The 20615-nt window shown below is 42.7% G+C and overlaps 1 protein-coding gene across 1 annotated transcript in view; it reads left to right on the forward strand.

The window, feature by feature from the left end:
* LOC124622215 (molybdenum cofactor biosynthesis protein 1-like) overlaps positions 1-20615 on the forward strand; it is a 77562-nt gene that overhangs the window by 28086 nt on the left and 28861 nt on the right. The window contains exons 3-4 of the mRNA XM_047147863.1: positions 2820-3044; positions 12277-12422. Of these exons, the coding sequence (XP_047003819.1) occupies positions 2820-3044; positions 12277-12422 (371 nt within the window). The remainder of the gene's footprint in view (positions 1-2819; positions 3045-12276; positions 12423-20615) is intronic.

Genomic DNA, 20615 nt, shown 5'->3' on the forward strand with positions numbered 1-20615 from the left:
ATTATGAAAAGGATAGATTGGCACTCACTGTATAGTGTAGATGTTGTGTTGCAGGCAGGGGGAAAAAAAAAAAAAATACACCACCCATTAAACACGTAAGCTTTTGGTGCAAACCTCCCCCCCCCCCCCCCCTTCCCACACACACACGCACACACACACACACACACACACACACACACACACACACACACACACACACACACACACACACACACATGCGCGCAAATGCAGATCACACATACATGACCACGGTCTCTGGCTGCTAGGGCCAGACTGGGAGCAACTGCGCATCATGGGAGAAACAACAGTCATATGTGTGTGTGTGTGTGTGTGTGTGTGTGTGTGTGTGTGTGTGTGTGTCTTGTCCACTTACGAAGAAGACTTTCTGATCAAAAGCTTACGTGTTTAGTAGTCTTTTTGTTGTGCTTGTCTGTGACCTAACATTTCCTGTGTACAGTGAATAGCAATGTATTTTTTTATAATATGGTCATTATTCCAGCCTAGATTTTCTATTGTTTGTTTCCTTTTAAGACCTTATAGAGACAGTTACTGACAATTTCTTTTTTCTTATTGGAGAAAAGTAAAACCATATGGGGGCAGACGTAGATTGTGAATGAATATGGAATAGAGTATTTTTATTCTCCCTGTATGCAGTGTCAATAACTTCACCTCACACACTTCATTTCTGGCAGCACCTCCTCCTCAACACATGACTGTCCCCCACCACCTCACCATAGTCTTCAAGTTACATCCTATAGCACTTCTGGGTGGACAAATAGATGAAGGATGTAGTTTAAAACAGTATAACTAAACTTAAAAGCCGAACTGCCCTTTTATAGAGACTGCCATCATTATTTAAACATACTAAACAACATCAAAACAGTCAAAAGAAATTGTTTTTCAAAAGAGCAGAAAATTGTAGTGAAATTCATGAAAGGATTGTTTTAAATTGTTATATCTTAAATCTGTCAGCATTTCCCAAGATTTTCTGGCTTAATTAAGACTAGGTCATGCCACCACAGTGGTCAAACAGTGGACTTGCCTTCGAGAGGACAACGGACCCGAGTCCCATCGGGCCACCAAAATTTGGGTTTTCCTTGATTTCCCTAAATGATTTAAGACAAATTCTGGGATGGTTCCTTTGAAAAAGATGACATTCAGCTGAGGAAGCTACACAGTGCTGGTGGAAACACGAGTATTTCAGAGCACACCATCCATTGCACATTGTTAAACATAGGGCTCTGCTGCAGACAACCCCTGTATGTTCCCATGTTGACAACACAGTTGAATTACAATTTCTGTGGCTCAGGAGCATTGAGATTGGGCAGTGATTCAATAGAAATGTGTCATCTGGTTTGAATCATTCGAGTTTCGCATTACACCTGCTTGACGGTTTTGTGCACATACACTGTCAACAGAGTGAATTGGTGCTTGAAATGTGCACTTTGCTACAGACTTAGGCCAGTGGGAGCAATATTATGCTATGGAGGACATTCACCTGGTCTTCTATGGGTCCTGTGGTAGTAACTGAAGGCTCCATAACAGCTTTGTTCTGTGTGAACATTATTGTGCACTGTCCGCACCCTGTCCCTAATGAAGGTGACATGTTTCAACAATATGACTTTCAGTGTCACGAGGCCAGAATCAAATTCACCCCTTCTGAATCTGATGGAATACATCTGCGATGCTCTCAGATACCAGTTCTGCACCCAGAAACCACTGATCTGCAATTTATGGGAATTACATGACCTGTGCTTAGACATGCGGTGCTGCATAATGCTGGGAACATACCTCACATAATGCTGGGAACATACCTGAAATTTGTTGAACTTGTCCCACACAAAATCACTGCTGTATTGTGTTCCAACAGTGGACAAACACATTATCAAACAGGAGGTCATAGTGTTTTGTCTCATCAGTTTATATATTCAATGCTTGAATGAAAGGTGTGCTCTTTTCCTTTTTTCTGCCATTGCGTGTATGTGTAAAGCAGGATGTTCTACCATTTGGGCTTGTTTATATGATGGCTGTCAGTATTACCACCTGCACAGATACTAAATGCTCCTTTTGTGAAGACCTTTTATCTTGAGAACACTTTTAACTTTGTTTCACAAATGGCAGCACAGTTTCAAGAAAGCTTCTTAATTTCATGTAATAGTTAAAATAATACCTTCAGCGAAAGATGTGTGCGTTGGAGTGGGGAAAAAGATTGGAGATGTATGTAGTTTAATTTTCATAAATTGTTAAGAAGGTTAACAGCTTGGCATGCTAAGATAAATTCTGACATTCTCTAAAAAGAGAGAAAAAGATTAATTTAACAGAATCAGTGAGGTATACAAATATAACAACAGACTTGTAGAACCATTATTTTGTAGGTTAGATTAGATTAGATTCAGCTTTTGTTCCAAGACCCAAAACATGAGACGATTCTCATGGGTGAGTAACATGCCAGAAAGTATAACATAAAAAATATAAAACATTTGAATACCCTGATCATTTGTCAGGAGATTGTCAAACTAGGTGAATACAATACAAACTGGAACAGCTAATATTTTCAGAATTGATACGCTGTCAGACTGAAACACTGTTATGCACTATTAATAAATTTATCAAACAAAAAGTACATAATCTTGACTGTTATGGCAAAGTGCTCTCAGAACTGAAATCTAACAGACATCCTTATTTAAGCTGGCCTAACAGCCACTGTTAAGATATTCATCTATTGAGTAGGATGAGTTATCTATCAAAAAGTCTTTCAAACTCTGTTTAAACCATGCTTTATCTGATACCAAGTTTTTAATGGTGACTTTCTTCCACAGATAAATTGTGTTGTAATGCGAGGTTTTAATGAAGATGAAGTGTGCAGTTTTGTGGAGTTAACAAAAGAGAAAAATGTTGATGTAAGATTTATCGAGTACATGCCTTTCAGCGGCAACAAATGGAATGATGGGAAGATGGTCTCATTTTGTGAAATGCTCCAAATAATTAGAAAGCAGTGGCCTAATTTTGATCCTCTTCCCAATGGGCCCAATGATACCTCAAAGGTACGTGCAGTATTACGTATGAACATACATTGAAAATAATTTAATGTTTATGACTTACTACCAATCACAAGAATACTTCACATCTGCTGGTGGTATGAGAGATAGACTGGTTTAGTTACATATTTCTCATCCCATTCAGTAAGTCTGTCCTGGCCTGGGTTTCTCTGCAGCTTTTCTGCAACCCTCCCCATTTCCTAAACCTTGACAATCCTTTTCTTTCTTCCCTTTTCCTTCCCCTTATTGTTTCTGCCAGAAGAAGAAGCCACTGGCTCCGAAAGCTTACACATTTCCATAACTTTAAGGGGAGTTAGAAGGGGAAAACATTCTTTTTCACTTTTTCGGGTTTTTATCTGATTATAAAATTTGCCATTTTCCAAATAAAATGATATGTATATTACTTATAAACTTGTGTGAGAAGTATTTCATTTTATTTTCTAAAATATAATCTACACCAGTTGAAAATGTTAAAATTTTTACATGCATTACTTCAAGACCTAATAAAATCGGTAATTTTTTATATACAGGGTAGTCCATTGATCGTGACCGGGCCAAATATCTCACGAAATAAGTGTCAAACGAAAAAACTACAAAGAACGAAATTTGTCTAGCTCGAAGGGGGAAACCAGCTGGCGCAATGGTTGGCCTGCTATAAGGCGCTGCCATAGCTCAAACTGATATCAACTGTGTTTTTTAAAATAGGAACCCCATTTTTTATTACATATTCATGTAATACATAAAGAAATATGAATGTTTTAGTTGGACCACTTTTTTCAGTTTGTGATAGATGGCACTGTAATAGTCACAAACATATGTCTCATAATTTTAGACGAACAGTTGGTAACAGGTAGGTTTTTTAAATTAAAATACAGAACCTAGGTACATTTGAACATTTTATTTCGGTTGTTCCAATGTGATACATGTACCTTTGTGAACTTATCATTTCTGAGAACGCATGCTGTTACGGCGTGATTACCTGTGAATACCACATTAATGCAATAAATGCTCAAAATGATGTCTGTCAACCTCAATGCCTTTGGCAATACGTGTAATGACATTCCTCTCAACAGTGAGTAGTTTGCCTTCCGTAATGTTCGCACATGCATTGATAATGTACTGACGCATGTTGTCAGGCATTGTCGGTGGATCACGATAGCAAATATCCTTCAACTTTCCCCACAGAAAGAAATCCGGGGACGTCAGATCCGGTGAACGTGCGGGCCATGGTATGGTGCTTTGACGACCAATCCACCTGTCATGAAATGTGCTATTCAATACTGCTTCAACCGCACGCAAACTATGTGCCGGACATCCATCATGTTGGAAGTACATCGCCATTCTGTCATGCAGTGAAACATCTTGTAGTAACATTGGTAGAACATTACGCAGGAAATCAGCATACATTGCACCATTTAGATTGCCATGGATAAAATGGGGGCCAATTAACCTTCCTCCCTTAATGCCACACCATACATTAACCTGCCAAGGTCGCTGCTGTTCCACTTGTCGCTGCCATCGTAGATTTTCCGTTGTCCAATAGTGCATATTATGGCGGTTTAGGTTACCGCTGTTGGTGAATGATGCTTCATCGCTAAATAGAACACATGCAAAAAATCTTTCATCGTCTCGTAATTTCTCTTGTGCCCAGTGGCAGAACTGTACATGACATTCAAAGTCATTGGCATGCAATTCCTGGTGCATTGAAATATGGTACGGGTGCAATCAATGTTGATGTAGCATTCTCAACACCGACGTTTTTGAGATTCCCAATTCTCGCGCAATTTGTCTGCTACTGATGTGTGGATTAGCTGCCCCAGCAGCTGAAACACCTACTAGGGCATCATCATTTGTTGCAGGTCATGGTTGATGTTTCACATGTGACTGGACACTTCCTGTTTCCTTAAATAATGTAACTATCAGCGAATGGTCCCGACACTTCAATGATGTTGTCCAGGATACCGAGCAGCATACATAGCACACGCCCCTTGGGCATTTTGATCACAATAGCCATACATCAACACGATACCGACCTTTTCCGCAATTGGTAAACGGTCCATTTTAACACGGGTAATGTATCACGAAGCAAATACCGTCCGCACTGGCGGAAAGTTATGTGATACTACATACTTATATGTTTGTGACTATTACAGCAGCTGGCCGAAGTGGCCGAGTGGTGTTAGGCGCTACAGTCTGGAAACGCACGACCGCTACGGTCGCAGGTTCGAATCCTGCCTTGGGCATGGATGTGTGTAATGTCCTTAGGTTAGTTAGGTTTAAGTAGTTCTAAGTTCTAGGGGACTGATGACCTCAGAAGTTAAGTCCCATAGTGCTCAGAGCCATTTGAACCATTTTTGACTATTACAGCCTCAACTATCCCAAAGTGAAAAAGTGTTCCAGCTAAAACATTCACATTTCTTTACGTACTACATGAATATGTAATAAAAAATGGGGGTTCCTATTTTTAAAAAATGCAGTTGATATGAGTTTGACCTATGGCAGTGCCATTTAGCAGGCCAACCATAGCGCCATCTGGTTTCTCCCTTCAAGCTAGACGAATTTCGTTCTTTGTAGTTTTTTCATTTCATGCTTATTTCGTGAGATATTTGGCCCGGTCACTATCAATGGACTACCCTGTAGAAAGCTGTGGATTGCTGTGTTATAAAGGTTAAATTATGTGTTTGCATTGGTAGCACTGTCAAAAATAGTATCGTATCTTTTCATAGTATAAACATGCTTTGTATATCGAAGTGCTAACGTTTTTCCGAGGAGAAGTGAGGAATAGACTGGTAAATCTCTCAAAAAGTATGACTCGAAAATGAAGTGTTTTTAAGAAATGTGGGTTTCATGGTAATAAATTTTTGAATAAAGAGAAACATTGTGTTCAGCATGTGGTGTGTGAAGTTGCAGACAATGAAATACTGGCAAACTCATGAGTATCTAGCGAAACACCCATTAGTGCTTCGAAGATTAAAATAAAACATAGTGATAACACAGTTATCTCAAAACAAAACTCATGTAAACGGTAGGTTAGGTTATATTCTGATACATTTACACATCCTAACAGGGGTGTTATGTGAATGTGTGTGCTGTATCTATGTGGAGGGCCAGTTAGTTTACATGAAGACATTGAGGTATCAAATGGACTAGCCAGGAAACTTACCATTAATTCTGCCATTTGTAAATACACTCATTCATTTTGGAATTCTGATAAGTGTAAAGATAATTATTTTGACATAAATGTTAGGTGGTTTTATGGATTGAGAGCTATTGGCCAAGGACACACTGCAGCAGAAACAATGTGTGTCGTGATGTATATGCCACGCCCACTTTGTAAAATGGACAAGTATGCAGGATTTATTGGAGCTGCTGTGAAATCCACTGCATGTGAGTCAATTAAGGGTGCTGCAAATGAAGCTGCTGAAATAAACGATGGTATGATTGTCATATCAGTAGCTTTTGGGGCACTTGGTAGAAGCGTAGCTGCAGTTCTAAGAATTCTGTTGCTACAGTGACCAGTGTTGATACTGGAAAGCTAATAGATTTCCAGATTTTAACCAAACATTCTTATAAGTATAAATCAGGGAATGAAGAAGGGCATATCTGTGACAGAAGTTATGAAGGACAACTAGTCGTACGGAGGCCTGTGCAGCTGTTGAAATTTATAATCGATCTGTAAACTAAAGGGGAGTGTGTTACACTAAGTTCTTAGGTTATGCAGACTCAAATGCATATAACAGTGTAGTAGCCACTCAGCCTTATGGTGAGAAGCTTATCACAGAACTGGAATGTGTTGCTCATGTCCAGAAGAGGATGGATACCAGATTGAGGAAGTTGAAACAAAGTTTGAGAGACAAGAAACTTTCAGGTGGTAAGACCATAAGAAGCAGGCTGACAGACAACATGATTGATGAACTACAACAGTATTATGAGATTGCCATTAGAAATAATACTGAGGATTTGTTGAAAATGAAGCAGGCAGTATGGGCTACCTTCTTCCAGAGACTGTCAGCTGATGATAAACCAGTACACCATCTTTGCCCTCCTAGATCTGGTTCATGGTGCAATTACCGCAATGCCCAGTACTCAAACAGGTCATACAGCCATAAACATTCTATCCCAGCAGCAGTTGTGGATATCATAAAACCTGTTTACAGAGACCTGGCAATCCTGAATTATTGAAGAAGTGTCTGCATTGTCAGACTCAAAATCCCAATGAGTCGTTCAATAATCTTATTGTGTCAGTGTCGTTGTAACTGCCATCTGCGTCATGTCTGCTGTGCAGCGAGCTATGCTAATTGAAGTATTAACTCTATTTTGCTTACTTGTCACTTCCTTTTCCGTGTGTTTTTGCTTTTAGGAAGCTTTAATTGTCGGGTGCTAGTAATAGTGTTCCATAGATTTCGTGTTTGTTTTGAATACAGTCAGAGAGAGTCCGTTTAGTCAGCCATAGTGCCAGTAGTGCTAGTGTTTGTTTTCAATACAGTCCAGAGACAGGTAGTGCTATTTTCATTGTTTTCTACAGGAAGTGTCTAGTAACCACAGTTTAGTCAACTATCAGCCGCCTTTAGTGAATTAGCAGTCTAGTTATAAGTTGATTAACTCTCTACAGTAAATTGATTTCTTATGATGGATAGGATGTGTGACTGCTGTGTACGGACACAGGAGGAGCTGGCCACTGTTCGCAAACAGCTGAATGTGTTGAAGCCGCGGTTAGCCATCTTCAGGCTGCTGCCTCAGAGTGTAGCGGCAGTGGGGAGTCTGGTGCGTTGCATGGTACACCCCAGGTGTTACATTACATGCTTCACCCACTGACCCTGCTGTCAAGACATCTTTGCAGCTACCGGGCACGGTTGGGCCACCCTCTTCCCAAGGGGAGTGGCGGGTTCAGCGGCATTCACGGCGCATGAGGCGGAGGGTCAGTGTGGAGGCTGGCCGTGTGGCATCGCCCGTTCTGCCTGTGAGTGGACATGTGGCCACTCCTTCAGCCAGGTCCGAGCAGGCACATGGGGGGAGGGGTATATTAGTTATTGGGAGCTCCAACGTTAGGCGGGTGATGGAGCCCCTTAGGGAAATAGCGGAAAGGTCGGGGAAGAAGGTCAGTGTTCACTCTGTCTGCTTGCCGGGGGTCTCATCCGAGATGTGGAGGAGGCCGTGCTGGCAGTGATAGAGAGCACTGGGTGCACCCGACTGCAAATTGTTGCTCATGTCGGCACCAATGACTCCTGCCGTCTGGGTTCAGAGGTCATCCTCAGTTCGTACAGGCAGCTAGCGGAGTTGGTGTAGGCGGAAAGCCTCGCGGGGTGGAATCTGAGCTAGCTACTTGTTGTATTGTTCCCAGAACCGATAGTGGTCCTCTGGTTTGGAGCCGAGTGGAAGGCTTAAACCAGGGGCTCAGACGATTCTGCGGAGATCTGGGGTGCAAATTTCTCGACCTCCGCTATCGGGTGCAGAAATGTAGGGTCCCCCTGAATAGGTCACGTGTGCACTACATGCAGGAAGCGGCTACAAGGGTAGCGGAGTATGTGTGGAGTGCACATGTGGGTTTTTTAAGTTAGAGAACTCCCTCCCTAGGCCCGACAAGACACCTCCTGAGATGCGGCAAGGTAGGAGTAGACAAAATGCAGCAGGGAATAACAATATTAATGTGCTAATAGTAAACTGCAGGAGCGTCTATAGAAAGGTCCCAGAACTGCTCTCATTAATAAACGGTCACAATGCCCACATAGTACTAGGGACAGAAAGTAGGCTGAAACCAGATGTAAACAGTAATGAAATTCTAAACTCAGATTGGAATGTATACCGCAGAGACAGGCTGGACAGTGAAGGGGGAGGCATGTTTAATGCGATAAGAAGTGCAACAGTATCGAAGGAAATTGATGGAGATCCGAAATGTGAAATAATTTGGGTGAAGGTCACGGTTAAAGCAGGCTCAGACATGGTAATTGGATGTCTCTATAGGCCCCCTGGCTCAGCAGCTGTTGTGGCTGAGCACTTGAAGGATAATTTGGAAAATATTTCGAGTAGATTTGCCCACCATGTTATAGTTCTGGGTGGAGATTTTAATTTGCCGGATATAGACTGGGAGACTCAAACTTTCATAATGGGTGGCAGGGACAAAGAATCCAGTGAAATTTTTTAAGAGCTTTATCTGAAAACTACCTTGAGCAGTTAAACAGAGAACTGACTCGTGGCGATAACATATTAGACCTTCTAGTGACAAACAGACCCGAACTATTTGAAACAATTAACGCAGAACAGGGAATCAGCGATCATAAAGCGGTTACTGCATCGATGATTTCAGCCGTAAATAGAAATATTAAAAAAAGGTACGAAGATTTTTCTGGTTAGCAAAAGTGACAAAAATCAGATATCAGAGTACCTAACACCTCAACACAAAAGTTTTGTTTTAAGTACAGATAGTGTTGAGGATCAGTGGACAAAGTTCAAAACCATCGTACAATATGCGTTAGATGAGTATGTGCCAAGCAAGATCGTAAGAGATGGAAAAGAGCCAGCGTGGTACAACAACCGAGTTAGAAAACTGCTGCAGAAGCAAAGGGAACTTCACAGCAAACATAAACGTAGCCAACACCTTGCAGACAAACAAAAATTATGTGAAGTGAAATGTAATGTGAGGAGGGCCATGCGAGAGGCGTTAAATGAATTCGAAAGTAAAGTTCTATGTACTGACTTGGCAGAAAATCCTAAGAAATTTTGCTCTTATGTCAAAGCGGTAGGTGGATCAAAACAAAATGTCCAGACACTCTGTGACCAAAAAGGTACTGAAACAGAGGATGATGGACTGAAGGCCGAAATACTAAATGTCTTTTTCCAAAGCTGTTTCACAGAGGAAGATTGCACTGTAGTTCCTTCTCTAGATTGTCACACAGATGACAAAATGGTAGATACTGAAATAGATGACAGAGGGATAGAGAAACAATTAAAATCACTCAAAAGAGGGAAGGCCGCTGACCTGATGGGATACCAGTTCAATTTTACACAGAGTATGCGAAGGAACTTACCCCCCTTCTTGCAGCAGTGTACCGTAGGTCTCTACAAGAGCGTAGCGTTCCAAAGAATTGGAAAAGGGCACAGGTCATCCCCGTTTTCAAGAAGGGACGTCGAACAGATGTGCAGAACTATAGACCTATATCTCTAATGTCGATCAGTTGTAGAATTTTAGAACATGTATTATGTTCGAGTATTATGATTTTTCTGTAAACTAGAAATCTACTCTGTAGGAATCAGCATGGGTTTTGAAAAAGACGATCGTGTGAAACCCAGCTCGCGCTATTCGTCCACGAGACTCAGAGGGCCATAGACACGGGTTCCCAGGTAGATGCTGTGTTTCTTGACTTCTGCAAGGTGTTTGATACAGTTCCCCGCAATCATTTAATGAACAAAGTAAGAGCATATGGGCTATCAGGCCAATTATGTGATTGGATTGAAGAGTTGCTAGATAACAGGACGCAGCCTGTCATTCTCAATGGAGAGAAGTCTTCCGAAGTAAGAGTGATTTCAGGTGTGCTGCAGGGGAGTGTCGTAGGACCGTTGCTATTCACAATACACATAAATGACCTTGTGAATGACATCAGAAGTTCACTGAGGCTTTTTGCGGATGATGCTGTGGTATATCGAGAGGTTGCCACAATGGAAAATTGCACTGAAATGCAGGATGATCTGCAGCGAATTGATGCATGGTGCAGGGAATGGCAATTGAATCTCAATGTAGACAAGTGTAATGTGCTGCGAATACATAGAAAGAAAGATCCCATATCATTTAGCTACAATATAGCAGGTCAGCAATTGGAAGCAGTTAATTCCATAAATTATCTGGGAGTATGCATTAGGAGTGATTTAAAATGGAATGATCATATAAAGTTGATCATCGGTAAATCAGATGCCAGACTGAGATTCATTGGAAGAATCCTAAGGAAATGCAATCCAAAAACAAAGGAATTAGGTTACAGTACACTTGTTCCCCCACTGTTTGAATACTGCTCAGCAGTGTGGGATCTGTACCAGATAGGGTTGATAGAAGAGATAGAGAAGATCCAACAGAGAGCAGCATGCTTCGTTATAGGATCATTTAGTAATCATGAAAGCATTACGGAGATGTTAGATAAACTCCAGTGGAAGACTCTGCGGTAGAGACACTCAGTAGCTTGGTATGGGCTTTTGTTGAAGTTTCGAGAACATACCTTCACTGAGGAGTCAAGCAATATATTTCTCCCTCCTACGTATATCTCACGAAGAGACCATGAGGATAAAATGAGAGAGATTAGAGCCCGCACAGAGGCATACCGACAATCCTTCTTTCCACGAACAATACGAGACTGGAATAGAAGGGAGAACCAATAGAGGTACTCAAGGTAGCCTACACCATCAGGTGGCTTGAGGAGTATGGATGTAGATGTAGATGTAGACCAAAAAATGTTTTTCTTGTAATGAAGACACTAAAGTGGGGGTCAGTCATGCTGTTATTGCTTTTAATGATGGCAACATTGGTAGCGTGAAAGTGCTACAACATATGGGAATTAATTCTGGAGCAAACTTCATCAGAGAATTTGAAGGGATGGACAAGGTTTGCACTGGTAAAGCAGAGTATGCTGCACAGTTGGCCACTACGGAGTCCAGAAAGAAGAAAACAAAAAAAACTTAAAAAAGATCAAGAGGATGATATACAGTATGGTGCAGGGTGCTTCTGAGTGACTAAAAATAAAATGTTAAGCATATATTGAGTTACAGTCTATTGTAACTTTAAAAACTCTTCCTGAAAATTTACATTTTCTCTTGCATTTTTCCCTAAATCTCCGAAACTACGGCAAGTAGCGAATTCAAATTTTCAGGGAGTAATGACATATGTATCCTGAGTCTTCTGAACTAAAAGAAAAACATAATGTTATGTATAAGTAAAATTATTTAGAATAGCATACAAAAAGGTACACAAAATTTTAACTGTGTAATTAAAAAATTGTATTTCCAAAAGCAGTGGCTGAAATGCAATTATTGTAAGACTCAGAACATATAGTTTAATGTCCTGTAAAAGTTTCTTGTCAATGGCTACAGTTGTTCCTGAAGTACGGGGAAGTTAAGTCACTAAATGTAACATTGTCAGGATAGGGCGTTCAAACTCCCCTTAATGCACATTTTCTCCTTCCTCCACTTGGTGAGCAACACATTTATAGTATTTTCACAACAGCAGTACCTATTTTCTTACAATTTCTTTTTGCAGGCATACCATGTCCCGGGCTTCAAGGGACGTGTGGGATTTATTACCTCAATGAGTGAACACTTCTGTGGCACGTGCAACCGTTTACCGATAACAGCTGATGGCAATTTGAAGGTGTGTCTCTTTGGGAATTCAGAGATATCTCTCAGGTGAGTGATGAAACATAGAATAATCATGTCTAAGTGAAAATTCATGCGAGGAAACCATAAAATTACTAGAAGACTGACAGACTGATCAGTATTTTACCTTCAGGAGGTGAAATTCCAAAACTTCTTATAGACACATTTGTTCCTCTTGTCCTCACATTAGTTGTGGAGTCCGAGTGACCTTTCAGACCTTCAGAAACTTATCCCTCTTTCCTCTCTCATGAAGGAACTGATAGTTCCAAATGCTGAGTATAGAATAATACTTTCAAACTGTTTGCCATGCACATTAGGTATGTGGTTGGTATATGGAAGAGATAAACTGCAGTTAAATCCAGCAGGTATGAAATGAGTAATCTTTTCTTGAAGTTTTCAGCTTGCACCCTCCTCCCTCCCAGACATACAAACCAGATACCTCTAGCTAAATAATTTGTGAGTATATATAATTTGCCTCTGTCAACATCATGTTACACTAACCTATTTGTTAGATTAAATTAAAGGAAAGTAATCAGAACTGGAAATTATGTAAAGACATTTTTAGCTACGTCCCTATGTTGTATTAAAGTTAACACAGTATTTCTGTCCGTGTGATGGTAACTATGATTCGCCAGCCACCGTTGCCAAGCGGTTCTAGGCGCTTCAGTCCAGAACTGCGCGACTGCTACGGTCGCAGGTTTGAATCCTGCCTTGGCTCAAATGTTAAGTCCCATAGTGCCCAGAGCCATTTGAACTGTGATTCATGATTATCAGAGTCTATATGTTCCAAATAAAAATTGGAACTTCATGTGTATAAATGTACAAATTATTAGACAATGGGACCAACAACTGACACTTTTAAATTGATGACTAGACTAAGAGATTAATAATAGGAAAAAAACTGCAAGATACTTGGCGATAAGTTTGTTTCAGGACAAGGTAAGGGGGGTGAGGGGTGGGAAGAATCAGCTCTCTCTTTGTGAGCATACCAGAAATCCTTTATCAACCGAAGGTAAAATAAGATATAAAAATACAGGGTCAAACAATTAATTTAAGTATCTTAAAAACCAAATGACTAATAAAATTGGAAGCTAAGAAAAGTAAGTTCGTAGTAAGTAGGGTGAAACACAGGGGGCTGCAACATATTGCCATTGTTGTTTGACTTGTCTATCAAAGAAAAAAGAAATGGATCAAAAGAAAATAAAAGTGAGAATGGAAATGTATCAGAAGCAAATAGGAATGAGCAAGGAACATATTCTTTAATAATAAAAAAAAAAGTGACATGTGAGGCAGATGTTCCTACAATTTTATGTTCAAAGCACAGCAGTCTGTGAAAGCAAAATATTTATGACATTGAAAAAAGAAAATCAATGAGTGAAAAGTGTGTATAGGTGAATTGTGGTGAAAGACTGGATATTGGAACTTCTGTTAGGCTGCCCAGTATTAGTTAACTTGGTAGTAAAGGAGCAAGTTTGCAAGGGCAGATAACTGTTTGGCTACGTAAAATAGAGTGGGAGTATGGAAAAGCTAGTCCAAGATAGGATGAAAAAGATAACAGCAACTTAAAAAATGAATTGATAAGTTACCATGAACCCCATTCCAATCTAGTGAATCCAGTGGTTGACAATATCTTGTGACATTCGCCTATAAGGCTCAAACAATAATTGCTAAATAAAATTACAAAATGTTGACAAGACTGTATCTAAGCTGTCACTCTCTTTTGAAACAAGGGTGTTTAAACCAAGAAACACGCAGGAAAGCAGGGACAACTCGCACACTAGAGGAGGATGGGAAGTATCATTGAAGGAGTGAGCATAAACCGTGTGGAATATGTGTGGTACAAGTAATGATAGTAAAAAAAAAAAAAAAAAAAAAAAAAAAAAAAAAAAAAAAAAAAAAAAAAAAAAAAAAAAAACGAAGAAGAGGAAGAGGAAAAGTCTTGATCTGGAAACAAGGGAATAAAAATTTGCCACGTGAAGAGACAATATGATACTGTGCTGATGAGTGTGTACAAGTGGTGATATACAATATACATAGATAAAGGAACTCTGCATTGGGCCCAGAAGACCACGCAATGCTCTTCGAGAGATGTCCTCTACTATAAATCTATGGAGAGTTAGGGGGTCAGTATACAACTCTCCAGGCTGTTATCAACTTCCAGAAGTTGAAGACACTACTTCTCACTTGAGTATCTCCTCAGCTAGAACTACAAGCAGAGTGTACCCTATTCCAGTCTGTCCACCGAGCAGAATTTCCCGGCTCTACAAGGAATTGAACCTGATCGCTTTCTATGGCACGCCTGTGGCATACTGACTGCGTGGCTGTGGCAAGAGTCATAATATACACTTGTGAACAATTGAGTTATAACTATTCTGTTTATTGGGGAGAGAGTATGGACGGAGTGGTCACGCCAGTTTGGATTTCATCTCGCCGCCTACAGAATTCAAGGTAACGAGCGGCAGCCTCATTTATTGGCATGTGTAGGGGTGCAAACGTACCGTGTGATAGTGAAATTATTTCCCCAATGCGACGTAGCAACTCTGTCCTACGAAGAACTTTTGTCTGCTTTAGATGCCTATTTCAAGGAAACAGTTAATGTAGTTGCAAAAAGGTATACGTTCTTTCGTACAAAACGTACGGCCGGTCAAACTAATAGGGAGTGGGTTGCAACATTGCAAGGCCTTACAAGGGATTGTGCTTTTGAGTGTGAATGTGGACTCCCTTATTCAGATACAATGGTCCATGATGCAATTGCACAGAACGTTTCTGATGTTCGTATATGGGAACAGATTTTGAAACTAGTTAATCCCTCCCTTCAGCAAGTGATAGACATATTAGATAGACAAGACACACTTGACTTTGCTCAGGAATCATTTGCAACTTCGCCAGCCATGTGTAACATTAACCAGCCCGCCAGGCGCGCTGCACGGCCCGGTAAACTGCCCTCGCGCACGTCCACGCAGCTGCCGTTACGCTCTAAACCAGGTGTGCCGCGACAGCATACAACTGCAGTAAAATCATGCCCGTGGTGTGCTACTAGACATTCGCGTGAAAATTGCCCGTCACGCCAAGCTATTTGCTTTTTCTGTAATAAGAAAGGACATGTTCAAAGTGTTTGCCAGAAAAAGCTCAGATCAGACAATCACAACCATTCCAGGCCTTTTGCTTCGCGCCGGAATCGAACCAAGGACACTCAGCCTCGTGGACCTTCGCCCATGGACATTCATGTAGTGAATTCCACCCCGTCCAGTGCCACTTTCTCAAACAGTGACAGTGTTCGTCCCACACAAAGTGTGCGTCGACGTCGCCAGAAATCACGTCAATTAGCAAGTGATGCTGTACCTGTATCAGTTCAAATTGCACGAGACAGTTGCTCTTGTCGTCAGCAGGACAATAAACTTTTTGTAGATTTGGATTTTAATGGAATGGTCATACCGTTCCAGCTCGATACCAGAGCTGCAGTTTCGTTGCTCAATCACGACACGTACAAACAACTGGGCAAACCTCCGTTGCGTGCCGCAAATGTTATGTTAAATAGTTATTCAGGTCAGAATATCCCCTGTGTTAGGACAGTGCAGCCTTCTTGCAACATACAAGGGACAAACAAAACTTGTCTCATTTTATGTTCTTCGTTCTTCTACTGCAGTGAACTTGTTTGGTTTCGATTTATTTCAGTTGTTTAGCATGTCTATAGTAAATCAGGTCCTATCAGTGAATCAGACTGTGCCTTCAGACTGTGTTTCTCGTCTGTGTGAAGAATTTGCAGACATTTTTGCGCCGGGCTTAGGTTGCGCTAAAAACTATGAAGCACATTTGGAACTGAAAGTCAACGGGCAACCGAAATTTTTCAGAGCGTGCAATGTTCCTCATGCATTGCGTGATGAGGTTGCAAGAACATTACACGATTTAGAATCACAAGGTGTAATTGAACGTGTGCAGGCTTCTCTCTGGGCCTCACCATTAGTAATTTTGCCCAAACCTTCCGGAAAACTGAGACTTTGTGTGGACTTCAAGGCCACTGTGAATCCACAACTAGTGTTTGCAACTTTTCCATTACCCTGCCTGGAAGATCTTTTTGACAAACTGTGCCCGGGTAAATATTTTTCAAAGTTGGACGTCACAGATGCATACTTCCAAATACCAGTGGACGAAGAATCCCAGTGCGTCTTGGTGGTTAACACGCATCTTGGTTTGTACCGATTCAAAAGACTGCCATTCGGGTGTGCATCCGCCCCTGCATTGTTTCAGCAATATTTACAAACTGCTTGTGCATCATTCCCTACTGCTGCGAACTATCTGGACGATATTGTGATCTCCGGAAAGACAGCAGACGACCATTTAGCACACCTACGAACATTATTTCAGGTATTGCGACAAAATGGTCTTCGCTTGCGGAAGGACAAATGTGTGTTTTTTGCTCGTGACTTACCATACCTGGGACATGTCATCAATGCCCAAGGCATACATCCGAGTCCAGAGCACCTCCGTGCCATACAAGACTTGCCTTCGCCGCAGAATTTGAAGGAGCTACAGAGTGTGTTGGGTAAAATTAACTATTATCATCGCTTTCTGCGCAATGCCTCTTCCATTTCAGCTACGATTCATAGCTTACGCCGTAAGGGTGTTCCGTTCGTCTGGACGACGGAATGCGAACGCGCCTTTCGCCAGTTGAAATCGGCGTTGCTTTCTAATACTTGCCTTACGCCATTCAATCCCCAGAAACCCCTTTTGTTGATGGTAGATGCATCGGATTTCGGGATCGGTGCTGTGCTTGCGCACAAAGATGGGTCGCATGATCGCCCTATTGCCTTTGCATCCAAATTGCTCTCGTCTGTGCAAAGAAATTATTCACAGATAGAGAAAGAAGCTTTGGCTCTCGTGTTTGGTGTTACTAAGTTCCATGATTTCTTGTATGGTCGTCACTTTACCATCATCACAGACCACAAACCTTTGATGTCGCTTTTTCATCCGAACAAGCCTGTACCTCCGCGTACAGCACAGAAATTCATTCGCTGGTCTATTTTCCTCTCGCAGTACCGCTACGATATCTTGTATCGGTCCACTGCTAAGCACGGAAACGCCGATGCGTTGTCCCGTTTGCCTGTTGCTGAGGATAGAGCATTTGATTCTTCTGAACTTGCTTGCATGTTCATTGATTCGGAAACCGATGACGTGGTCGACTCGTTTCCGATTGATTTTCGTCGTGTAGCTACAGCCACAGCTGCTGACCCGGTCCTTGCTACCGTTTTGCATTTTGTTGCTACGCAATGGCCTTTGTCAAAGTCTCGGATCGAGGATCCGTTGGTTTGCTGATTTTTTGCTCACAAGGAGAGACTTTTTGTTCGACGCGGTGTTTTGTTGTTGCGTTCTGATAATGATCAGTCCAGAATCGTGGTCCCACGTTCGTTACAGTCCTCTGTTTTACGGCTTCTTCACCAAGGACATTGGGGTATAGTGCAAACGAAACAACTTCCTCGTCAGCACTGTACTTGGTTCGGAATCGATGCTGCGATTACGAATATGTGTTCTTCTTGCATGGCGTGTGCCGAAGAACAATCCGCACTGCCGCGGAAAGTCTTTGCATGGCCAAAAGCCACTTCCCCTTGGCAACGCTTGCACATTGATTTTGCTGGTCCATTCTGGTATGCTCGGTGGTTTGTTCTGGTAGATGCCTTCAGTAATTTTCCTTTTGTTGTCCGGATGTCTTCCACGACATCAACTGCCACCATCCAAGCGTTGTCTGCATCTTTTGCATTGAAGGTCTTCCGCAGACTATTGTTTCCGACAATGGCCCACAATTCATGTCCGCAGAATTTCAGTCATTCTGCCAGGCCAATGGTATTCAACATCTGACATCCGCGCCGTTTTCGCCTCAGTCAAACGGTGCCGCTGAACGATTGGTCCGGACTTTCAAGTCACAGATGTTGAAGTTGAAAGAGTCGTATTCTCGGGAGGACGCGTTGTTGCTCTTTTTGTCTTTGTATCGCTCTCAGCCCCGAGATAGTCGCTCGCCAGCTGAGTTGCTCCACAGTCGTCCTCATCGAAACTTGATGTCTTTGCTGCACCCGCCGCATCAGGTTCCTGTGCAGCGGCAGACTTCTGCTTTTGCTCCAGGCGACGTTGTATTTTATCGCAACTATCGAGGTTCACGGCGTTGGCTCACAGTGCACATTCTTCGCTGCCTCGGCCGCGTGATGTATTTGGTTTTGGGGGCCTCTGGTGAGGTGCGTCGGCATCTCAATCAGCTGCGCCTCTGTCGTCGCACGGGTTCTGCCGCTCCCCGTCTGCTTTCAGCGACGGTGCCATCCGGTCAGCGCCCTGGGGACCCATCTACTGGCTCGCCTCATCCCCAGGTGTTACCAACGATGCCTTCCATTTTGCCCCATGGCGACGCGCCGCTGCCGCCTCCGCCGCCGCCGCCTGTCCAGCTGGTGCCGCCCGCAGTGGACGCTTCGCTGCAGCCACCAAGCACCTCCCTGGGTCACACGCCGCCGATCGCTTCCCGTGACCAGCTGTCCTCCGCCATGGAACTCTTGCCCGCTCCGGACCACATGGCGTCTTCGCGCGTCGGGTACCCCGACGCAATGGAGGTCGACCCTTCGGCCCCTCCTGTCTCTTTACGGGCACATACACCGCATGTTGACGTGCACCCTGGACTAGGTTTTCAGGTGTTTCTTAGCTCCCCTTGGACCGAATGGCCGCGTGCGGGTGGCACAGCCTCGCCTGTTGTTAGGCTCCCCACCTCATCGCATACGTCAACATGGGGTTCTCCCCACGGCGGGCGGAAGCCTTATAACACGACCATTCGCCGATTTGCAGGGGAGGAATGTGGTGTCACCGCCAGACACCACACTTGCTAGGTGGTAGCTTTAAATTGGCCAGGGTCCATTAGTACATGTCGGACCCGCGTGTCGCCACCACAAGGCAGGTCTCGAGATACGGACTAGCACTCACCCCAGTTGTACGGACGACTTTGCTAGCGACTACATGGACGAAGCATTGCTCATTAGCCGAGCCGATAGTTAGAATAGCCTTCAGCTAAGTCAATGGCTACGACCTAGCAAGGCGCCATTAGTAACATTGCATGTATATAAAGAGTCTCACTTGTATCACCACAATCTCCAGATGTACCAAAAGGATGGATTAAAGTTAAGTATTCCAGAAGCTACGTACTTTTCTTTATAGCATTCATTACGTATCCTGTTTCAGACCTCACGCCCTCCTTTTTTAACTTAGAGCATGCCTTTCGGCTTCCTCTCATTGTGTCTAGGCTGTCTTGTCTAGACACAACATGAAGCATGCAGGAAGGTCGTCTGTCTGATGATTTGCGGTACATATTGCCAATGTGGCAGGGAGCAAAATAAGGAGTGATCAAAAAACTTCCATTTTAAGGCTGCATAGTTCAGATCAGATCAGTATGCCACACACACACACACACACACACACACACACACACACACACACACACACACACACACACACACACACATATCCATCCACACATATACCCTGCTTGTGTCTGTATATGTGCGGATGGATATATGTGTGTGTGTGTGTGCGAGTGTATACCTGTCCTTTTTCCCCCCTAAGGTAAGTCTTTCCACTCCCAGGATTGGAATGACTCCTTACCCTCTCCCTTAAAACCCACATCCTTTCGTCTTTCCCTCTCCTTCCCTCTTTGCTGATGAAGCAACTGTGGGTTGCGAAAGCTTGAATTTTGTGTGTGTGTTTGTTTGTGTGTCTATCAACATACCAATGCTTTCGTTTGGTAAGTTACATCATCTTTGTTTTTAGATATATTTATCCCATTTGGAATGTTTCCCTGTATTATATTATATATCAGTGCTTTCCTCTCCCACAACTATCCTGCAGACCTTGTCCACAAACAGATCTCCCAAGCAATACATTCCTCCCCACCCAACAACAATGGTACTACCCCCAGACCACACAGAAGCATCCCCCTTGTCACCCAATATTATCCTGGCCTCGAATACATCAACTAATTACTCCGCCAGGGATATGACTTTCTCAAGTCAAGCCCTGAAATGAGATCATCCCTTGACAATATTCTCCCCACACCACCCAGAGTTGCCTTTTGCCAACCCCCTAACCTCCGTATCATCCTTGTCAAACCCTACAATATTCCCAGACCACCTTCTCTACCCAGCGGTTCCTACCCCTGTAACCGACCCCGATGCAAAACCTGAATCCACTTTCCCTTCT

This window comes from Schistocerca americana, chromosome 7, assembly GCF_021461395.2.
Source record: "Schistocerca americana isolate TAMUIC-IGC-003095 chromosome 7, iqSchAmer2.1, whole genome shotgun sequence".
Lineage (NCBI taxonomy): Eukaryota > Metazoa > Arthropoda > Insecta > Orthoptera > Acrididae > Schistocerca > Schistocerca americana.